The 20,219-nt window shown below is 48.0% G+C and overlaps 1 protein-coding gene across 2 annotated transcripts in view; it reads left to right on the top strand.

Annotated features, from left to right (window-relative positions):
- Nucleotides 1-1,545: 1,545 nt before the first annotated feature.
- Nucleotides 1,546-20,219, top strand: part of PSD3 (pleckstrin and Sec7 domain containing 3) — a 128,556-nt gene continuing 109,882 nt past the window's right edge. Inside the window, exons 1-2 of one of the 2 annotated variants that reach the window (XM_075931345.1) lie at nt 1,546-1,714; nt 12,114-12,225. In XM_075931345.1, the coding sequence (XP_075787460.1) occupies nt 1,679-1,714; nt 12,114-12,225 (148 nt within the window). In that variant the 5' untranslated portion in view covers nt 1,546-1,678. Of the gene's footprint in view, nt 1,715-7,194; nt 7,359-12,113; nt 12,226-20,219 lie in introns of those variants that run through there. The other variant, XM_006111089.4, reaches the window with a different exon arrangement.

Raw genomic sequence — 20,219 nt, 5'->3', positions numbered from 1 at the left:
GCCTGCTTTTCAGCCGTGTGGCACTCCCCTTGCTTCCAGGCACAGAGTGGTGTGCACGGCCCTTTCCAGGCACAGGTGTGGCAACTGGGCACCTCGCATCAGCCCTTGGATGGGACAGCGTCGCTGCTGGCTATGCTTAGTGAGCTTATTTCATCGCAACAGCGAAACCTTCACTCTGAGCCACTGTGAATGTCTCTGATGATCAGACCCCTTCAGAGTTTGACTTTAATTTTCAGATATGGAAATAAAAATCTTCTTTTTTTTTTTTGATCCCCGCACCCTTGCTCTGGTTCCTGGGAAAGTCCTGTGGTTCTACAGATACCAATTTATATCTGTGGATATAAATTAGTATCCATGCAAGCATGCTTATGGATTGCTGCTGTAGCTAGTGGTGGAAGATTGTACAGCTCGCTCCTGGGAGATAAATTCCAAACAAGTCAGCAACAGGCATCTTGCCCTTGAGGCAGATGGCCTATGGAGGGCAGCGTGCAGCCACCTGATAAAGCAGTGGGTCTCAAACCTCAGTACACTGCCCCCCCACTCCCTTCTGACAACGAACATTACTACGTGACCCCAGGATGGCGGGCGGGGGGAGGAGGAGGGAACCTGAGCCCGTGCATGCCTTGCTACCCCCGGTGGGGGAAGGCTAGTGGTGAAAGTAACCTAAAATTACAGACAGGTACTGTCCTGTTGTAACCTGTGCCCCTGCCCGTTCTTTAAATAGCACCCTGCTGGCTTTTGCTGCAGCTCAGCCAGCTCGTGTGTACTGGCTTACTTTCCCCGGGGGACAAGGCCCAAAGCAGTCCCAGGTAGGGGTTCGGTAGCCTGACCCCCACCGCCCTGGATTTGGGTCCCAAGACCCAGCAAGTCTCACGCTAGGGTTGCCAGGTGTCTGGTTTCAAACTGGACAGCCCGCTATTTGAGCTTTCTGTTCGGGAAACAAAGGGAGACAATAGAATGTCCGGTATTGTCTCAATAAGATGGAATGTACATTGTGATGTAAGACGAAGTGGGGCCGGTATTTTTGTTGACACCATCTGGCAACCCTACGGGCCACCCTACTAAACCAGGGTCGTGACCCACTGGGGGGACCTGCCCCACAGTTTGAGAGCCCTGCCACGGAGCCGCCTCCTGCTAGCCAGTGGCACCCCGCTCCAGACAGCCCGCTCTGTGCCAAGGGTGCAGGGCCGGAGACGTGCCGGGTGCGGGGAGGGAGAAAGCAGCTGGGGGCACCCCAGTGAGCAATTCACAATGGGGGGGGCAGGCGGAGGCACCTCCCTAGCGCTGCCCCCAGTCCCCGGGGGGGGGGGGGTGCGTGCTGCAAGCCCCGCCGCTGGATGTCCTGCAACCTCCGCCCACACGCTCCTGCAGCGGGGCGGCTCGCGCTGCTCTCGAGCGCCCCCTGCCGCCGGCGCCCTGAGCGCTTGCAGCCCGGCGCGCGGCTCCCTTGGGCTCCCGCGCGGCCGGCGGCGGCGGGTGCGCTCCGGGCTGCGCCTTGGGCGCATGCGCGCCGCGGCGGCAGGCTCGCACATGCCCAGACGCCGGGCAAAGGCTCCGTGTCTCTCTCTCTCTTTCTCCCCCTCCCTCCCCCGCCCCCCGCGAGCCGGCTCCCGGGGAAGTTCGGCGGCTCGCGCAGCCTGGGCCCGGCGCGCGCGGGGGGCGCGGCGCGCGATGGACCATGGAGGCGGCAGCAGCAGCAGCAGCAGGCGGCGGGGTAAGGGCTGCAGCGCCCGGCCGGGCGGGAGCGGGGTTCATTGCTCCCCCCTGCCCGACCCTGCAGTTGTGCAACGCAGCGCGGGCAAGGGAGGGGGGAATAACCCCCCCCTGCCCCCCCCAGGAGTTTGCACGCAGCGCCCGGGCGCGGGGTCCCCACGCTGCTGCGCTGGGGCGGGTGCCCCCCAGCCGGGGACCCTTGTCTCCCCTTCCTGCGGACCGCCGCGGAGCGCATCTGGGCGGGAGGTTTCTGCAGCTTCCCCCTTGGGAAGGCGGCCCCCCGAGAGTAGCCGCTGCGCCGCCCGGGAGGATCCCGCTGGAACGGGCAGGGGTGGCCCGGCGGGGTGATGGTGGAGAGGCTGTTCCTTCCCGATGCAATGCGAGTCCTGTAACGAGAGAGCCGGGCTCCTGCTTATTACCCGGGCAACGTTGCCTTGGGGGTGCAAGGGGCGGGGAAATGCACAGGCTGGGTTCCCTCTGGCCAAAACGGGAACACCCTCCCCTCTCTCTCTCTGGTAACCTTGAGGGGAGTTAGTGTGTGCCAGACACTGAAACTTCCCCGACTTCCTGCTACTGTCACATCAGGTGTTCGCCTGGGGCTCTGACTACACCAAGCAGTGCGCAGGTGAACCTTTCTCTCAGGCACTCTCTGGTCCGGCAACATCTGTGGGCAGGCGTGATTTTAGTTAGTGCCGCTTATCATGGGTGTGGCCAAGTTTCTCCTGGCCACCAGTCCTGGCTCTCCCTGTTTCTGTGCTGCTGTTTAGCTCTCATTTACCCCAAATGTCTTTTAAAGCCCAGGTAGCAGTGGCAGTGTTGGTAATGCTGCTAGACAATATTGACCTCCTGTGGTTCAGCAAACTCTCTGGTTCGGCACCGGTCAGGTCTGGAGGGTGCTGGACTAGAGAGGTTCAATCTGTATTTAGCAGCAGTCACATGTTTTATTTGTTCATAACTCTACTGTCTTGCATTACATCTATTGTTGGGGGCAAGGCAGAGGCTCAGGATGGATCAAATTGTTGCACTGTGTCTCCTAGCCACAAAAGGACACATGTCACTGTGAACAGCATAACTCCCGTAGGACGCCAGCTGGACAGGTGTGCTTTGTCTGAGAGAAAACATGGACTGAAATGGTGTGGGAGAGCAACTGATAACTGGAAATATTATTGCTCCTGTATCAGCGGGGTAGTCGTGTTAGTCTGAATCTGCAAAAGCGGCGAGGAGTCCTGTGGCACCTTATAGACTAACTGAAGTGTTGGAGCATAAGCTTTCGTGGGCAAAGACCCACTTCGTCAGATACTACATTGCTCCTGTAGTAACTTCAGCCCTAGCCTAATGGACCTTTATGCATAAAAATGGAACCCCTAGTTTATGAACTAACTCAGGGTTTGATAAAATCGAAACAGTTCATAAAAGTGACCACCTCAAATTGACAGGTCTGGTGCATACATTGTAGTAGGACGCACTGCATTGCTCCGTTTTCTTTCTTGTTCTTCAAACCATTGAAAAGTGATTTCCAATGCACTGCATGCTTCAGAATGTGCGGAGATGCCCACTTGTTCTTCATCAACATCACATTCATTATGTGAGTTTTTTCCCTATTTAACTAATTAATAAGGTAGCTGGTTTGTAAAAATTAAGAGTCTAGTGCACAGTAGAGAGACCAGTGTACAAGAGTGAATTAACTAAGTTGTGACTCACAAACATGTCCAAAATGCCTCTTTCTCAGTAGTCGATTATGATCACTTAATCATTAGAGCTATATTTGTTTAGCTGGTGTTGCGGAAAGAAACCGCATCCTACTTGAAATGCTAGTTACTGAAACTATGGGGCAGATCCTGAGGCGGTATATTTCTGTGTTAATTTGCAGCAGCTGAGAACTGCCCTAGTTTCCTGGAAATACACCATTGACTAACAACATCCCAGGACCTGCCTACACATGGGCAGTTGCAATTTGTCGGGGCTTCTTACTTTCTGGTGTCACTTGCCTTTTAACAGATTCAGAAGCCATGTCTCCTGTATTGTTCATACCACCCAAATCTTTCCCCTATGCGGTACTTGAGGAAATGGGCTCTATTAGGGTTTCCAGTGATAGGGTTGTAGGAATTAACATTGCACATACAGGAAGTCCCCGGGTTACGTACAAGATAGGGACTGTAGGTTTGTTCTTAAGTTGAATTTGTATGTAAGTCGGAACTGGTACATATTGTAGGGGAAATTCTAGCCAAACATTTCTCCAGAGCTCAGTTTTATTCTCTCACACCTCACTTCCCTCAGTCCTTTATTCTCAAGCTGAGGTGTCTGCTAAGAAAAGCCGCTCCGCGTCTCCCTGGTCTGCTGGGGGAGGGGATGCTAGCTTTGCGTCTCCCTGGTCCGCTGGGGGGAAGCAGCTAGTGCGGGGTTGCCTCACCCTGTTTGTAAGTAGGGATCTGATGTAAGTCGGATCCATGTAACCCGGGGACTGCCTGTACTGTCACTCACTGTAGTGAAAGGAACCCCTTGTTTCATTTGCATGAGCACAATCTAGGTTCTAACCAGGTACCTGTCACTAATACCTGCCTGCAAATTGGAGACAGTAGAGCAAGGTGCCCAGCAAGAAAACTAGATTTCTCCTTCCTTTGCAGGAGTTACTGGAAAGGGAAGAGTGCTAGCTTTTCCTCTGTTGCTCTTGAGGCTGAAAAAGTGGGTTTGCACCTAGCTCTCAGTGCTGAGGTCTTGTGGTAGGGATGCAAAGAGATAAGTAGTTATCCAGTAAGAATTGCCTTACTGGCATGCTTACCAGGTAACTGGTTAACTGGTGCTTGGCCGGGCAGGAGCAGCTCCCCGTTTGTGTCATAGTGCAGCGGGCCCTGCTTCACCTGGCCAGAGCAGTTCCTGCCCACAGTGGCGTCATTCCAGCCCAACAGGGCCAGTGTGCTGTGCCGTGCACGGGGGCGCTCCAACCCAGCTGGGCCCCCACATTGTGGGTGTGGGGCTGTTGTAGTAGACCCCACCCACGGCATGACACGGCAGGCTGGTTAAACACATAGTTTAACCCGTTAACATTTTAAACAGGATTTTTACATCCCTAGACTGTAGTGGTGCATACCACAAAGGTGTGACTCACAGTGACCACTCTGTGGTCTGACAGTGCAAGGTGTAGCTTGCCTTTCCATCCACAGAGGGAGAGCACGTTGATAGCCAGGATGATAAGGTGAGATCACCACAGGAATGCTGGAATGGGGAAAAGCTTGGCACCAGCGAGCCTGTGATGGGTATTATATTACCTGTGCATGGCTGTGTGGTCATGTTGATGGTCAGGAGTAGGCCAAGTTGATGATAAGGGAAGTTAAAGGACATCCCGTACATGGCTAACTGGAGAGGTGTCCGAATGGCTCTCTGCTCTTCAGGCTGTGTGTTGCAAGACTGGTGAGCTGAGCATCTGTGGGAGGTAGTGGGGTGTTCTGTAAAAGCTCAAAAAAACCAACCCTGAACCTGAAGAGAGACTGTCAAGGTCTCGAGTTGACCCTGCCTCCTCAGTCTTATCAGCAGCAGACTTGCACAAGTTAAAAGCGATGATGCTATTTGTACTCTGCTACTATGTGGCTACAAAACCAAATAATCAGAATGCATAAGCAGCATCTGATTAGAGGATTAAGTGCTCAGACCTGCCTGCACAGTTTCTGGGACATCGGACCTGGTTTCTCAGAAAAGTTACGTTGATGCATCGGGATTTTACAGGAAGGTCTAATCTGATTTGGCGATGATGCACGTGGTTCTCTGTTTCCTTTTTACTGTCAGAGGCACAGGTGAAGAGTTGGCTTACCTTCAGATAACAGCAGCTCCTAAGTGTTTCAGTGAGGCAATAATTGTGTCTCTCCACACTGAACCAATGCAAGGAAGATTCTGTTTGACTGAGGGGTGTACATACCCATTAAAAAAGTTAACCCGTTAAATGGGATGTTTAACCTGTTAACGGGCGGGCAGCTTGCTCTGGCCGGGCTTGGTTCTCTGGTTAACTGGTAAGGCTAATGCTTACCAGGTAACCAGTTAACCTTTACATCCCTAGTTTGACTCAGGATATGGCTTTATTATAGTTAACAGGAAGAACTCTTATGGTTCCATTGTGCAGTAACTGTTTCCAGACCTAGCCAGGATGCTGCTGGGGGAGCTTTTTTTAGGGCCACGGGACTCCTTGTTGTTTTTGCAGATGCAGACTAACCCGGCTACCTCCTGAGACACAATATCATGTGAGTTTCAGATCTCTTTCCCACAAGCCCCTGTTGACTGGCGGTCATTATATTGTCCTCAGATTGCACGGTCTTTCACTAGCTGCCGCGAACCTGGGCTCCCCAGGCTGCACAGAGGTCCATGGGGAGTGAGGATTATCCAAGCCATGGAGCCAGGTGGAGTCCAGCTAGAAGGAACTGCACTACAGTGATCTTCCTCAGATACCCCACCGTGATTCTGGCTGTTGCACTCCTGACCCCAGTAACTCCTCCTGCGGGGCGGGAAACTCTTGTATCTCGCTGGTCTGTTGCTCCCAGGGTTGTACTAGTCGCTGGGGCTCTCCCTTTGCTGCTAACGTGAGGGGGAGACTGCCTCACCAGGGCCAGATTAATGCATCGGCAGCCTAGACAAGTGTTGGGGAGGCAGTTTGAGCACTGATGCAATGCCACTGCACCTGGTTACAATACCGCTCACTCAGATTCGACCTCCCCCCATGGAGAGTGAGGGGGGCTGGGGCCCAACCTGAGCGAGCAGCAAGGTTGTCTCTGCTCAGCTGACGCGGGACCAGCGCTTGCACCGGGACCTGAACCAGGCGACCCGCTGGAGCGCCAGTGCCCCCCACACAGGGTGGAGAGCAGCGATCGTGCCTGTGCAGGGACCCTGGTCAGGAGAAGGGGTGGCAGTGAGCCCTGGTGGTGGACGTGGGGCTGGGGGAGGGCAGCATGTGTACTGTGAGAGCCAATTGCTGACAGATCTAGAAAGGAGGAGCGTTAACTAAGCAACAATGGGGTGTGTGCACTTTGGGTCCTGTGATGCTCTGGCCCCGTTCTGTACCTTGGATAGCTCTTTGTGAGTGCGTCTGCACTGCACCGTAACTCGAAATAAGATAACACAGTTTGAGCTACGCAAATTGCATATCTTATTTCGATGCTATTTCGAGAGAGCTTATTTCGTCGTTTGGCGTGGTTGACACAGCACCGAATTTCTAAATAAAGCGCTATTCCGAAATGTCCCTTACTCCTTGTGGGATGAGGTTTACAGGGACGTTGTAAGAGCTTGGTGTGAAGACGCGGGATAGCTATTTTGGGATACTCTGGTATCTCGAAATAGCGTTGTAGTGTAGACGTAGCCTCGCTCTCAGAGTGGCTGTGGGATTTTTGAGTCTGACTTAAATAAGCCCCTAATTACAGTCAAATGTGCCTCACCAGCAACCACTACACCACGGAAGGGAGATTGTCGAATGCGCAGTAGCTCATCATCCATCTGGTTCATGTCTTTTTAGAGACGGTGTCACTCTGGCAGCTCTCATTGCGAATGCTATACCCGTGTGTTCTGACCAAGGCAGTCAAACACGGGGCTGTAAGTCTGAGTGGTCATGGCCTGACTCTTAAAAGTGCACACCCAGGAGTTTCCACTGAGGGACTCAGGGAAATCAGGTAATTCACTTAGATACCTAAAGACTGATTCACCAGCCTACTTTAGATTTAAATAAAATAAATACATCTTTAAATAAAATAGACACCTTAAAGGCATCCATGCCTTTTAAAAATCTGCTGTCATCATGGGTAAACCACACAGAAATGCACTGCATTAGAGTATCACTACAGACTGACATGAAGGGCCTAACGCACCACAGGAGCCTTCGTGAGAGTTCTTTGCATTGGAGTGAATTTTAATGGCTACACACTGCATACCACAGTGCCCAGGGAACTTTTGTGTGAAGTGACATTAAGAGACCTAAAAAAAAGCAAATGATGTTACTTCATGCAGCCTTCAAGCTGTTAAATGAGAACAGCGGGTCTAGGGGATACGGGAGAGAGCCACGTGTGCTGTTCGCTTTCAAATAGCACAATGTGTTTAGCAAGCCCGAGCATGACACGCTGCAGAAACGGAGTTGGTAATTCAGTAGGTGGGGCCTGGCTGCTTAATATGATTTAGATAATGTCATAACTTGCTTATGAGGCAAGTTTCTTCCTAACCTCCAGCTGAGGGAGTTGGCTAGTGCCCTTAAGTATGAGGGTTTATAGCACTTCCAAAGTTGTATTTATTTTTTAATCCTTACTAATGCAGCTCGGAATGTTCCTTGGAAAAGTCCAGCCCTTTTCTAATTGCTTCTAAACATCTTGGTTTCTGAGACCTTGTGACTTCAGTGGGCTTTGGACCAGCCCCAGAGTTCGTGGCAAAATGGGGAACAGAAATCATGAATTTTAACTCCCAGCATTGTGTCTAATCCAGTGCTTCCAGCTGGGCCCTTCTTTGCAGCACTGTCTATTTTCAGAGACAGTCTAAATGGCAGCTACCATCACATCACGGTGTTAAAACTGCACTATTTCTGCCTCAGATCTTTAAAAGCAGGTGTCTAAAATTGGCTCTAAAGACTCGACCCTCATTTACACTCAAGCCCCTTTATAATGCCAAAGCACTATTAAAAGAGGTCTGAAAGTCAGGGTATAATGCAGTGTAAATGAGAATTGAGGTCCAAGTCTATACTTAGGTGCCTGAGTAAGTGGCCATGTTTCCAAGAATATTGAGCACTCAGCTGTTTGGGTTTTTTTTAGGTATCTGAAGGAGGATTTCAGTCTAATTTTAGGCGTCTGTTTTTATAGATCTTAGCTTATGAATGAAAATGAGGGGAATGTCATAGAATATTAGAACTGGAAGGGACCTTGAGAGGTCATTGAGTCCAGTCCCCTGCCCTCACGGCAGGACTAAGCACTGTCTAACCATCCCTGACAGGTGAATCTGCTCTTCAATATCTCCAGTGATGGAGATTCCACAACCTCCCTAGGCAATTTATTCCAGCGTTTAACCATCCTGACAGCCAGGAAGTTTTTCCTAATGTCCAACCTAAATCTCCCTTGCTGCAATTTAAGCCCATTGCTTCTTGTTCTATCCTCAGAGGCCAAGGAGAACAAATTTTCTCCTTCCTCCTTATAACACCCTTTTAGGTACTTGAAAGAATTTTCTGGTTCTTATTGGATGATGCTTTGGGTGTAGTGAACTGGAACAAGAATTTCTTTCCTGACGGCGTGGCAGGGTATAGTGAAAAAATCTGCCAAAGCCATTTGCTGGCATGAAAGAAGTGGATCACACAAAGGTGTCTGGATCTGAAATTCTTCAGTTCGTCTTCTGATTAAGGCCTCAGCTATGTGCAGGGACTCTGTGTACCCACAGTTTGATATTGGTCCTGGCTGGGTAGGATCCCCTCTAAGAGTGTGTCTAAACTACATCCCTCTGTTGGCAGAGGGATGTAAATTAGACTCATCGAAAGTGCAAATGAAGCGGGGATTTAAATATCCCACACTTCATTTGCATAATGGTGGCCTCTGCTTTTTTCCAAAATGGGGCTTTTCGGAAAAAAAAAACCCAAAAACCCCCCCCAGCAGTTTAAACGGGGCATTTTCGACAGAAGAAATCCTTTTGAGGAGTACAGGATCTTTTGAAACAGGGCATTTTTGTCGAAAATTCCCTGTTTAAACTGCCATTTTTTTTCAAAAAGCTCCGTTTTGGAAAAAAGCGGGTGCCGCCATTATGCAAATGAAGCGCGGGATATTTAAATTCCCGCTTCATTTGCACTTTCAATATGTCTACTTTACACCCCTCTGGACGTACCCTAACTTGCCACTAGTGTAGTGATGAGTGAATAGGCTGGTTTAAAGGCTTTGGCTTTCTTCACCTACTGATCTACTGATATCTGTTGCTCATGCAGCACCTCTTACTTTTTTAGAAAGTCAAACCAGGTACATTTCAACTTGCCTGGGCACTCAGTAATGCAGTGTTTCCCAACTGGTGCTCCCCGCCCCCTCTTAGAGACATTGCTGCGATTCTGCTGGGCTTTTTTTCTTGAGGAAACGTGGCGGCGAGGTGCTTTTTTTAAGGCAGCCCGAGAGGTTCTGTGGCCAAATAAAATTGGGAAACACTTCACTAACGGATCTAGAAGTGATAGCTGGAGAGAGAAGCTGCAGAACTTGGTTTCATTTACAAATTCGACACCTGTAATCAAGGTCCGAACAAAGACCCGACCTGGATGAGCCGCTACATTCCACACCCTATGACGTAAGCATCGCTACATTCCACACCCTATGACGTAAGCATCGCTACATTCCACACCCTATGACGTAAGCATCGCTACATTCCACACCCTATGACGTAAGCATCGCTACATTCCACACCCTATGACGTAAGCACCGTGTATATTCAGCACACTCTAATTTATGATATATTTTTTCATATTTTTTTCTTCTCTTTCCCTTCCCATCCCTTCTCTTTCTTGGCTATTTATTTGTTCCCCGGACACCTTAACTCCATTCATCTGAAGAAGTGGGTTGTGCCAATGAAAGCTCATGATACTAGCTACGTTTTTTGTTAGTCTCTAAGGTGCTGCAGAACCATTGGTTGTTTTTTAAATTAAACCAGGTATGGGCAGTTTTTCCTTCACACACACAGACCTTATTTGTGCGCATGCCACAATTGTTCAGTGAGAAGCATGTGTAAGCAAAGAAGCTTCCACACGAAGTGCATGGCTTGTATCATTTGAACAAATCTTTTGTTACTCTTTGTTGTAGGAATGTAAAATCGTGGTTAAATCTTAGGGTTAACCAGTTAACTAATTAAGCCAAGTCCTGCAGCTGGCACCTCTGCGCTTGGGGCTGCTGGCTGCCATTGCTGGCCCGCCCACATGGGGGGGCCAGCAGGAGGAGCCGGCAGGTCCAAGCTCGGGATGGGGGAGCGGCTCCCGACTCCCACAGGATTGTAGCAGCCCTCTCCCTGGGCTGCTCCCGGGTACCAGTTAACTGGTACCCACTAAGCATCACCCAATGATGGTGATGCTTAGTGAGTAACTGGTTACTTTGCTGTAGCTGGGGGTAGTATGCAGCTGGCTTGATGGGGGTAGCTCCAGGAGGCCTGCTGTTAATAGCTATTCTGATGGATCTGCTATAATGCTTTCCGGTTGAGACTTTTGTTCTTTTTATTGTCCAGATATTCAGGACTCCCTGGGTAGGATTTTATGTACCAATCATCAAAACGCTGGCCTGAATTTAGCAAAGCTGGCTCAAAAGTAGAAAGTTGGGGCGGGAGGAAAGAGAGGAATGGCGAGAGAAGACCGCTGCAGCTGTTAGGGGAGCTTGGGGTGAGATACTCACCAGCCCATCCATCCACTGCAGAAAACATAATGGGTGAAATCCTGACGTCAGATGTAAAATTTCCATTGACTTTAGTGGAGCCAGGATTTCATCCGGAAGGTCATTTCCATCTCTAGTGTTTATGGTTAAATAGCCCTGCCTATCAGTGTAGAATCCTTATCTTGAAGTTTGTGTTTCTAAGTCTTTCGTGAGCCCTAGTGGTACCCCGTCTTTATCAAGCTGTGGTCCTGCATGTTCATTAGGTTTCAGCACTAACTTCTCCACAAAACAGAGCCTTATGTTAATATAGAGTAAACTATGTTAATATGGAGTGAATTTTGAATTCTCTTAGTCATAACATTTCTTAGTGTGCACCTAAGTCTTCCAGGCTATAACGCTCCTGGTGTGGAAAGATAATTTGGGAGCAAAACTTAGTAATCTGTAGTCTTCATAGATGATCATTTTTCTCTTTTACCATTGCTTATAATTCTGTTACATGCATAATTGCACATGGCTGATGCAATTCTGTGCCTAAACCTTACGACAAAGAAATATCACCTAGTTCAGAAAGTTCTGTTTTTTTCCCGTGTTGCAGAATTCATCTTGACGCATTCAAGGGTCCACTTTAATTAGGAGAGCAGTAATTTTAAAAGAGGATTTTAAACGTTCCAGGTGCCGTTCAGTATCTGTTCCTATAGTAATTTAGGGCCCGGTTTTCAAACTGGGGTGCCTACAGTTCTATGTGTAGGCCAAGGTCCTTTGAAAGTGGTCATTGACTTTACTGAGTACCCATCCTCTGTCAACTAAGTCCCTTTAAGGTGCTGTAAGTTGTGGGCTCCAAAATCACCGGTGACTCCTGAAGATCTTGGATATAAGATTTAAAGAAGGACTTTTCCAAAGTGCATAGCATTGGCCTGACTCAGTTCCCTTTGACTTGGGTGGCGGTAGGGGCTTTCTGCATGCAAAGTGATTTTGAAAATCCCCAGCCTGATGCTATGCTGAATAGTTCATTATTAACATTCCATGCTTTAAGTGGAAGGCTAATTCGTTTTTGTTTTGACTCGACAGGCAGACACGTGTGTTTGGGCTAGCAAAGCATTGACTCGTTCCCAGAGTCTTGCCAAGGCCAGAGATGGATTTCTGTCTGATGGGCCAGAAACAGAGAAACCTTCGGAAACAGGTAAGTGCTTTTTCCACTGCTTGAAGGACATACAGAGCCTGATCATGAGTTACACTGAAGCTCCTTTACAGTGTGCAGGCATAAAAGCGTTTGAAAGTGCATGTCAGTGTACTTCACAGTGTAAAGGAGCCTTGCCCTGAATGAGAATAATTGGATCCTGATGTGACAGCAATCCTCTAACACAGGGCTACTCAACTTTGGGCCTCAATGATACTCCCTGTGTGTGTGTGTGTGTGTGTGTGTGTGTGTGTGTGTGTATATATATAAAAAAAAATCATAGAATACTAGAACTGGAAGGGACCTCGAGAGGTCATCGAGTCCAGTCCTCATGGCATGACCAAATAGTGTCTAGACCAGGGGTTCCCAAACTTTTTGACAGGGGGACCAGTAAATCCATTCACGAGCTTTTGGAGGACCAGTAACATTCATTTGCATATTTGCATATTCATTAAACAAATGATGAATATTCTAATAAGTTGTTTCTGATTCTCCCAAAGCCCCCAGTGCCAGCATTAGCAAAGCTTTTGATATAATCACCCACAATATTCATGCCAGCAAGCTAAGGGAATATGGATTGGATAAATGGACTGTAAGATGGATAGAAAGCTGGCTAGATTAGGGTTTCCCAAACTTTTTACTTTAGTTGGAACCTGGTTTTTTTTTTAGTACTGTTTTTTGCAGCCCAAAAATATAAACACGTATAAAAAAAGAATTAAAAATTAATACATTTTCAGTGTTTCACCCGGCTGCATCCTCCACCCAGCCTGGGCCAGCGCTTGGGGGGACCCGGTGCCACATGGGCACTCCAGGAGGCAGGAGCAGATTGGGGGTAGGGTATCTGGCTAGGAGGGAGGGTGCAAGGAAGGGGAGGGTTGCCAGGTGTCCGGTTTTGTACTGGACAGTCCAGTATTTGAGGGTTTTGTCCAGGAAACCAATTGAGAAATTACCAGACATATAAAATGTCTGGTATTTTCTAATTAGGTAGGTTTTATTATAATTAGGTGTATCAGTCCTTAGCTGTGAACTGCCTGGCTGGAATATGTGCTCACGGTGCCTGAGTGTGTCTACTTGCCAGGCAGTTCGCAACTACTCCAGGGACACGGAAATGTGGGGTGGGGGGACCGGAATGGAATCCCTCATCAGACTCACTCGTCTGCCAGGGTCTGTAGGGTCTGCATGTGCCTGGGTTAGTCCTGCTCCCCGCCCCCCACTTCTCCTCCTGATCTCCCAGTCAAGCCTGCTGCCCCCGTCCAGCCCTGCTTCCGGCGGCCGGTTCCCCCCACCTCCACCAATCTCCCCCGGTCAGTCCTGCTCCCCTGACGACCCTCCCGGCCAGCCCTGCTGCCCCCATCCAGCCCTGCTTCCGGTGGCCGGTTCCCCCGTCCTTCTCCTGATCTCCTCCTCCAGCCCTCCCACCCCCCGTCCAGCCCCAGTTCTGCCGCCTGCCCTCCCTGATCTCCACGGGACAGCCCTGCTGCCTCCAACCCTGTTTCTGCCACCCGTCCGCCTGCCCGGATCTCCGCGGGACAGCTAGCCCTGCTTCTGCTGGCCGCCTGCCTGCCCAGATCTCTGCCGCACAGGCCCGCTAACCCCAACCCTGCTTCCGCCAGCCCTCTACCCACCTGCCCTGATCTCTGCAGGACAGTCCTGCTGACCCAACCCTGCTTCCCAGCAGCTGGTTCCCCCCGCCACCTCCTCCCAGCCTGCTCCACTCTGCCCTGCTCTGCTCCCTTCCCGGCAGCCAACCGGCCCGCTGAGGCCTGGTATTTTTTTTCCCGCGGCCCGGTACCGGGCCACATCCCATAGTTTGGGAGACGCTGGCCTAGACCATCCCTGATAGACATTTCTCTAACCTGCTCTTAAGTATCCCCAGAGATGGAGATTCCACAACCTCCCTGGGCAATTTATTCCAGTGTTTAACCACCCTGACAGTTAGGAACTTTTTCCTAATGTCCAACCTAAACCTTCCTTGCTGTAGTTTAAGTCCATTGCTTCTTGTTCTAGCCTCAGGGGCCAAGATGAACAAGTTTTCACTCTCCTCCTCATGACACCCTTTTAGATACCTGAAAACTACTATCATGTCCCCCCTCAATCTTCTCTTTTCTAAACTAAACAAACCCAATTCTTTCAGCCTTCCTTCATAGGTCATGTTCTCTAGACCTTTAATCATTCTTGTTGCTCTTCTCTGGACCCTCTCCAATTTCTCCATATCCTTATTGAAACGCGGTGCCCAGAACTGGACACAATACTCCAACTGAGGCCTAATCAGTGCAGAGTAGAGCGAAAGAATGACTCCTCGTGTCTGGCTCACAACACACCTGTTAATGCATCCCAGAATCATGGTGATGGTTTTTTTTTTTTTTTTTTTTGCAACAGCATCATACTGCTTACTCATATTCAGCTTGTGGTCCTAGATCCCTTTCTGCCTTACTCCTTCCTAGACAGTCACTTCCCATTCTGTAAGTGTGCAACTGATTGTTCCTTCGTAAGAAGAGCACTTTGCATTTGTCTTTATTAAACTTCGTCCTGTTTACCTCATACCATTTCTCCAGTTTCTCCAGATAATTTTGAATTATGATCCTATCCTCCAAAGCAGTCGCAACTCCTCCTAGCTTGGTATCACCTGCAAACTTAATAAGTGTACTTTCTATGCCAATATCTAAATTGTTGATGAAGATATTGAACAGAGCCGGTCCCAAAACAGACCCCTGCGGAACCCCACTTGTTATACCTTTCCAGCAGGATTGAGAACCATTAATAACTACTCTCTGAGTACAATTATGCACCCACCATATAGTAGCCCCATCTAAGTTGTATTTGCCTAGTTTATTGATAAGAATATCATGCGAGACCGTATCAAATGCCTTCCTAAAGTCTAGGTATACCACATTCACTGCTTTTCCCTTATCCACAAGACTCATTATCCTATCAAAGAAAGCTGTCGGATTGGTTTGACATGATTTGTTCTTTACAAATCCATGCTGGCTGTTCCCTATCACCTTGCCACTTTCCAAGTGTTTACAGATGATTTCCTTCATTACTTGATCCATTATCTTCCCTGGCACAGAAGTTAAACTAACTATATTCAAATATATATGCAATTATATGCAAATAGCTTCTTTCACACTGATGGGCATGAATACAAAGATTAAGGCAAGACACACAGGCCCCATTGAAGTCAGTTCTGACATTAATAAAATGCAATATTTACCCGATTTCCACCCATATGTCAGCACTGAGCAATGACAGTCCAGGAATTTAACTACTAAAACGCATATCAACAGAAGACCATTATACTGACTACTTTTTTGTTCTGACTTTCACCCGCGGGCTGTGTGTTGAGCCCTGCAGAAACCCAAACATCACCGCGGGCCGCAAACGGGCCGTGTGTTGAGTAGCCTTGCTCTAACATGTAGCATTGTTTTCCTCTGTGTAAACGGGGATGCTGCCACGTAGCTGCAGAAAGTTTGCATGCCACACACGTTCAGTATTTCTCCAGGCATCTGTAGAGTAAGTCTCTCCACTCCTAGTTCGGCCAGCTGTGCAATCTGAGTAATTTTCGTCACACTTTCTAAGACAGTATGACTCAAATCATTACCGATTCTTTTGATGTTCGCTGCGTGTACTCTCAAGTGTTTCTGGTTGGTTCTATATCTGTAGCTACAGTTAGCTAGGCTGTAATTGAGAGATTCTAGGCTAAACACTCAAGCTAAACTTTTTATTCTGTTTGTATTGGAAAAACTCTGCCCACCATTTATTTTCTCAACACCGTAGCAAGAAATAATATCTAGTGGTGAATCCCATTTCTTCTTCCTGCTCAATAGTAATGACACCCGCCGCCTCCTGTTTCTGAGTTCTTGTTTTGATCACTACAGATTCTTGACTTTATTTCAGGCGTGAGAGGCAGTCTAGTCTGAGGCTGCGCTGCCCTTTGCATTTTGGTAAGTTTATATATTCCAGGTCATGGGGTGTCTTTAAGATGCCATTTTTAGTTAAAAGGAGGATTCTTTAATCCCCAAAGCTCTTCAGAAACAGTTTTGAAGCAGACCGAAAACTGAAATGAATGGAATTAAAGTGCAGAGTTTTATCTTTGTTTTGTTCAGGAAATCCAACAAGCCTAATTTTTTTAAGTTGTTTGTTTAGGAAATGTAAACAACTTTACACATCATCACCAAACATGTTACCCAAGTACAATGTGATTCATTATGAACTCATCTCTTGTTGAGAGTGTCACTAGAAGTCACTCGGGTCCTTAACTCAAATAAGTTGTGGTGTTCTTTGTTTAAATCATTGCTGTGGCGTGGGGCTGGGGAGGAGGGGTTCAGGATGCAGGGTATCCGGGAAGAGAGGACAACCCCAGTCCCTCTCTCACTGCAGCAGCATGGGGCCAGGTGAGAAGCACGTCTCCACAGCCGCTGCAGCTGGCACAGCCAGGGGAGCGGCGCATGTCCCCCTGCTGGGGGACAGACACCCAAGCAGGCACATCCTCTGAAATGTGTAATAGATTAGGCCACAGCACAGTTGTAATGCATGTTCAGCATTTCTGGGGACATCGTAAAGCTCAGAATTCTGTCTTGACTCGCTAACAAATCAAAGCAAGTCCTCATACATGCTCCAACTTCCCAAGTTCCAACATTCAGCCAACTTTGTCCAATGCAGCTAATGGGGTTTTACGGGCGAATGTGTTGAATAAATAGTTACTAACTACCCGGAGTAGCTGTTTGTCCTCTGTCTGCTGGGTTGTGTACATACTTGATGTGCTCACTCTTCCATAACATGAACAACATCCAGTATTCCTCTGAGCCATTCCTTACCCCCCACCAATTCCTTTTCCAGTGAGAAATTGCCAGTAGTCTAGCAGCTACTAATAAAGGAAAAATTTGTTATTGGTAAGTGGCTAAAGGACTCCCTTGTGAGAGTGGTCTAAAAGGATTACGTGTTAATAAATATCCAACAATTATAATACATGGTTACAATTGTATTCTAATGTTATTTAATAATTGAACATGTTCACCTTGTAGGAACTTTCCCCCATGATTTCGACAACATCTTTCTATGCTCTGTGCATACGTCTTTATTTTAACCTGGCTGGGTAAGATACCATTCAGACAATACCTCAAAGAAACTCTTATCTTTGGTACAAATTGACATTGTGCATCTGTACCTCAGTCTAAAACCCCCTGCTCCGGAGGGCTGTCTACTCCAATCTGTTGTCTCATATATCAGACATGGACTCCTCCTTCTTAGCAAAGTTGTAACAAGTATAAACTAGTTCATTCTTTGTTTCCTTTTACTCCTTTCTTATAAATCAAATTTTCTGAAAATGTTGCAAGCCCACGCTGTCTGACCGTGGACCAATTGAGTTAAGAAAAGATGCGAGTAAACAATTGGCTAATTTTATGTATTCATGGCTCTCCCTATCTTTATCCTGAAGGAAACAAGGGCCAAAGTTTTCCTTAATTGAAAAGGGTCTGGTGGGAACCACTGACGGAAAATAAAATTAACTTTTTCTCATCTCAAATCCAGCCTTGCCAAAACGTGGGTATGAATTTACAGAGCCCAACCGAGAAGGCAACATTTATCTGTCATTTCTTTTTAGCCGAGTACCATTTTTGGGGTCAGTTGGGAAAAGAGAATATGGTCCGAAAGATCCTCTCTGCTACCATTTTGAAAGCCTTTTAAAAATGGCAGGGCAAATTTGCTTGCTGTTTCTTCAGTTTTTGGAAACTTGGACATGCCAGACTAGGTATGAAATTACATACAAGCAAGGATTAATGCGCTAGGGAAGTGGGAGGGTAAGTGAGGGAGGGGGGAGCAGATGTTATTTAAGTAAGTGAATACCACTTCTTAGCCATATGTTGCTAATAACGTTCAGAAATAAAGCCAAACTTAGCTTGCTTGGCTTGTTAAAATGTGGGAAAATGCTTGAGTTGTTGTCTGACTCAATCACTTCTGCACCTCGGTCCAGGTTGTGTCTTCTGGGAGTTCACAGAATATGTGTGAAGTCTCCCAACCAGTCTATTTTTTGGTGGGGGGTAAAAAGCAACTCCTTCTTTGTGAGCCAATCAGAAAAGGGCGATTGCTGGCTAAAGGAGGGCGGGGTAAAGGTAATTAGCAGCCAGAAAGAGGGGGTGTTTGTCCAAAAGTTGAACAAAACAGCCAGTTCGGTTTAGAGAAGGTGACTGTAAGTGGAATAAGATTCCGTGTGTTTTGCCACAACTGTGAAAATGGGCACTAGTTGAAGGCCAGAAGGATAAAGAAGGCTATAGGCCAGGGTGGGGACCCTTTTTGAGTCGGGAACCGTTGACCCGCAGAAAAATCAGTTGGGGGTTGCACACAAGTGAGAGGTTGGGGGGGGCCCTCAGTGTGGAGGACTGAGAAGGACTCTCCCCACATTCCTTTTCCCATACCAGAGCATGGGGGGCCCAGCCTAGTAGATTTTGAGTGTTGCAGCCCCATGGGGAGGCAGTGGGAAGACTGGAGCACCAGTACAGGCTCCCCAATTTTGGTGGGGGGCCGTGAGCCTCAGGGGCTAGATCCAGGCAAGCCAAGGGCCGCATCTGGTCCCCTGGCCTGAGGTTCCCCACCCCTGCTGTAGGCTAATGGTATCTTACCCAGTCCTGATGAAGCATGGAAACATGCACACTCATAAAGTCAGGAAAAACCCAAAATCTTTCCTCCCTGTTTAAAGCTAATAACGTCTAATTCTTGCCAGAGAGCTCTTTCTGAGGGCTTGTCTTCACTGCACAGTGGATTGACCTCTGAGCTGTCTCCCGTCGACTCTGGTACTTCACCAGAACGAGGAGAGTAGCTGGCATCGATGGGAGAACAGCCTTTGCCAACTTTACAAGACACCACGGCCAGTACAACAGCTTCAGTGACGCTATTTGCGTGTCTGAAGTTGTGTAGCATAGATTGACCACGGTGAGACGTATTGTAGCCTAGACCTAAGAGGCTTTAAAATATGACTTGAGACAGCTTCACTATTAACTCATTACCTGCCCCCCTCTTTGCTTACCTGCCTGGCCCCTTTGCCTAGCCCCCTTCCAGTGCATTTCCCAGAGCAGGGAGCTGTCTGGGGAGCAGGGGGTGAATGGGCACGAATGCTGTAAGGAGCAGAAAGGAATTCACTTCCTCATGTCCCTAACAGCAACAAAGCTTGTGACCACAGGGGTGAACTATCAGTATCCACACCACTGCTGATGCCTTACCCCGATGCAGCCTCCGTGCTTTCCTCGCCATCCCTATGGCTTCCAAGGAAATGTTTCAAAAGCAAAACTAAATTGGACCTTGCAAGACATTTCCTGAGTCTAATCACTAATGGAAAAGTCACTTATTTACACGGCTTTGGATAGCGTCTGTCAGTGATTATGGGAGTCGGATAGCAACCTGTTAAATATCTGTTACATTTAGACACATTAGAGTAGCACCTTTTTTTTCCCCTACTTAAATGTGATTTTTTAATATAAAATACAATATCCAAATAAAATAAAAGAACCCCTAATAACTCCATGTTAAGGTACATCTCAGCAACTTGAGGGTAAAAATAAAACTCCCTACCAACTATTTGTTTTTTAAAAGAAATGAGACAGCCAGGATATGAATAATTACCGTGAAGTTGGAAAAGAAACCAAAAAGTTTGATGGTTTGGAAGTACGGTGAGGTCACTGGAACAGCCTGTCTACTGACCCCCCGTTGATTCTTTGAGAGTGGCAACTCCGGCAGCTTTATCTCTAATGAACACTCTCCTCTCACCCGTCATCAAACATCTTAGAGCGCTTTCCTCTTAATTGTAACGTTGCCATGCAAATTCTGGCTGCCTGTATAGCCACCGGAAAAGACTTGCTTTACAAAGTCCCAATGAGCCAGACTTACAGTTCAAGGGTTCGTTATCCTCCGGGCTACATTAAGATGCCATGAGCTACCAATTACACAAGGATTGGAGCCTGTTTCTACACTGACAAACCTCCTGAGCCTTGAGCGTGACAATGATA

The sequence above is a fragment of the Pelodiscus sinensis genome, chromosome 6, assembly GCF_049634645.1.
Source record: "Pelodiscus sinensis isolate JC-2024 chromosome 6, ASM4963464v1, whole genome shotgun sequence".
In the NCBI taxonomy this organism is placed as follows: Eukaryota; Metazoa; Chordata; order Testudines; family Trionychidae; genus Pelodiscus; species Pelodiscus sinensis.
Note: the sequence above shows the minus strand (reverse complement) of the source record. Positions and strands in the feature narration are given on the sequence as shown.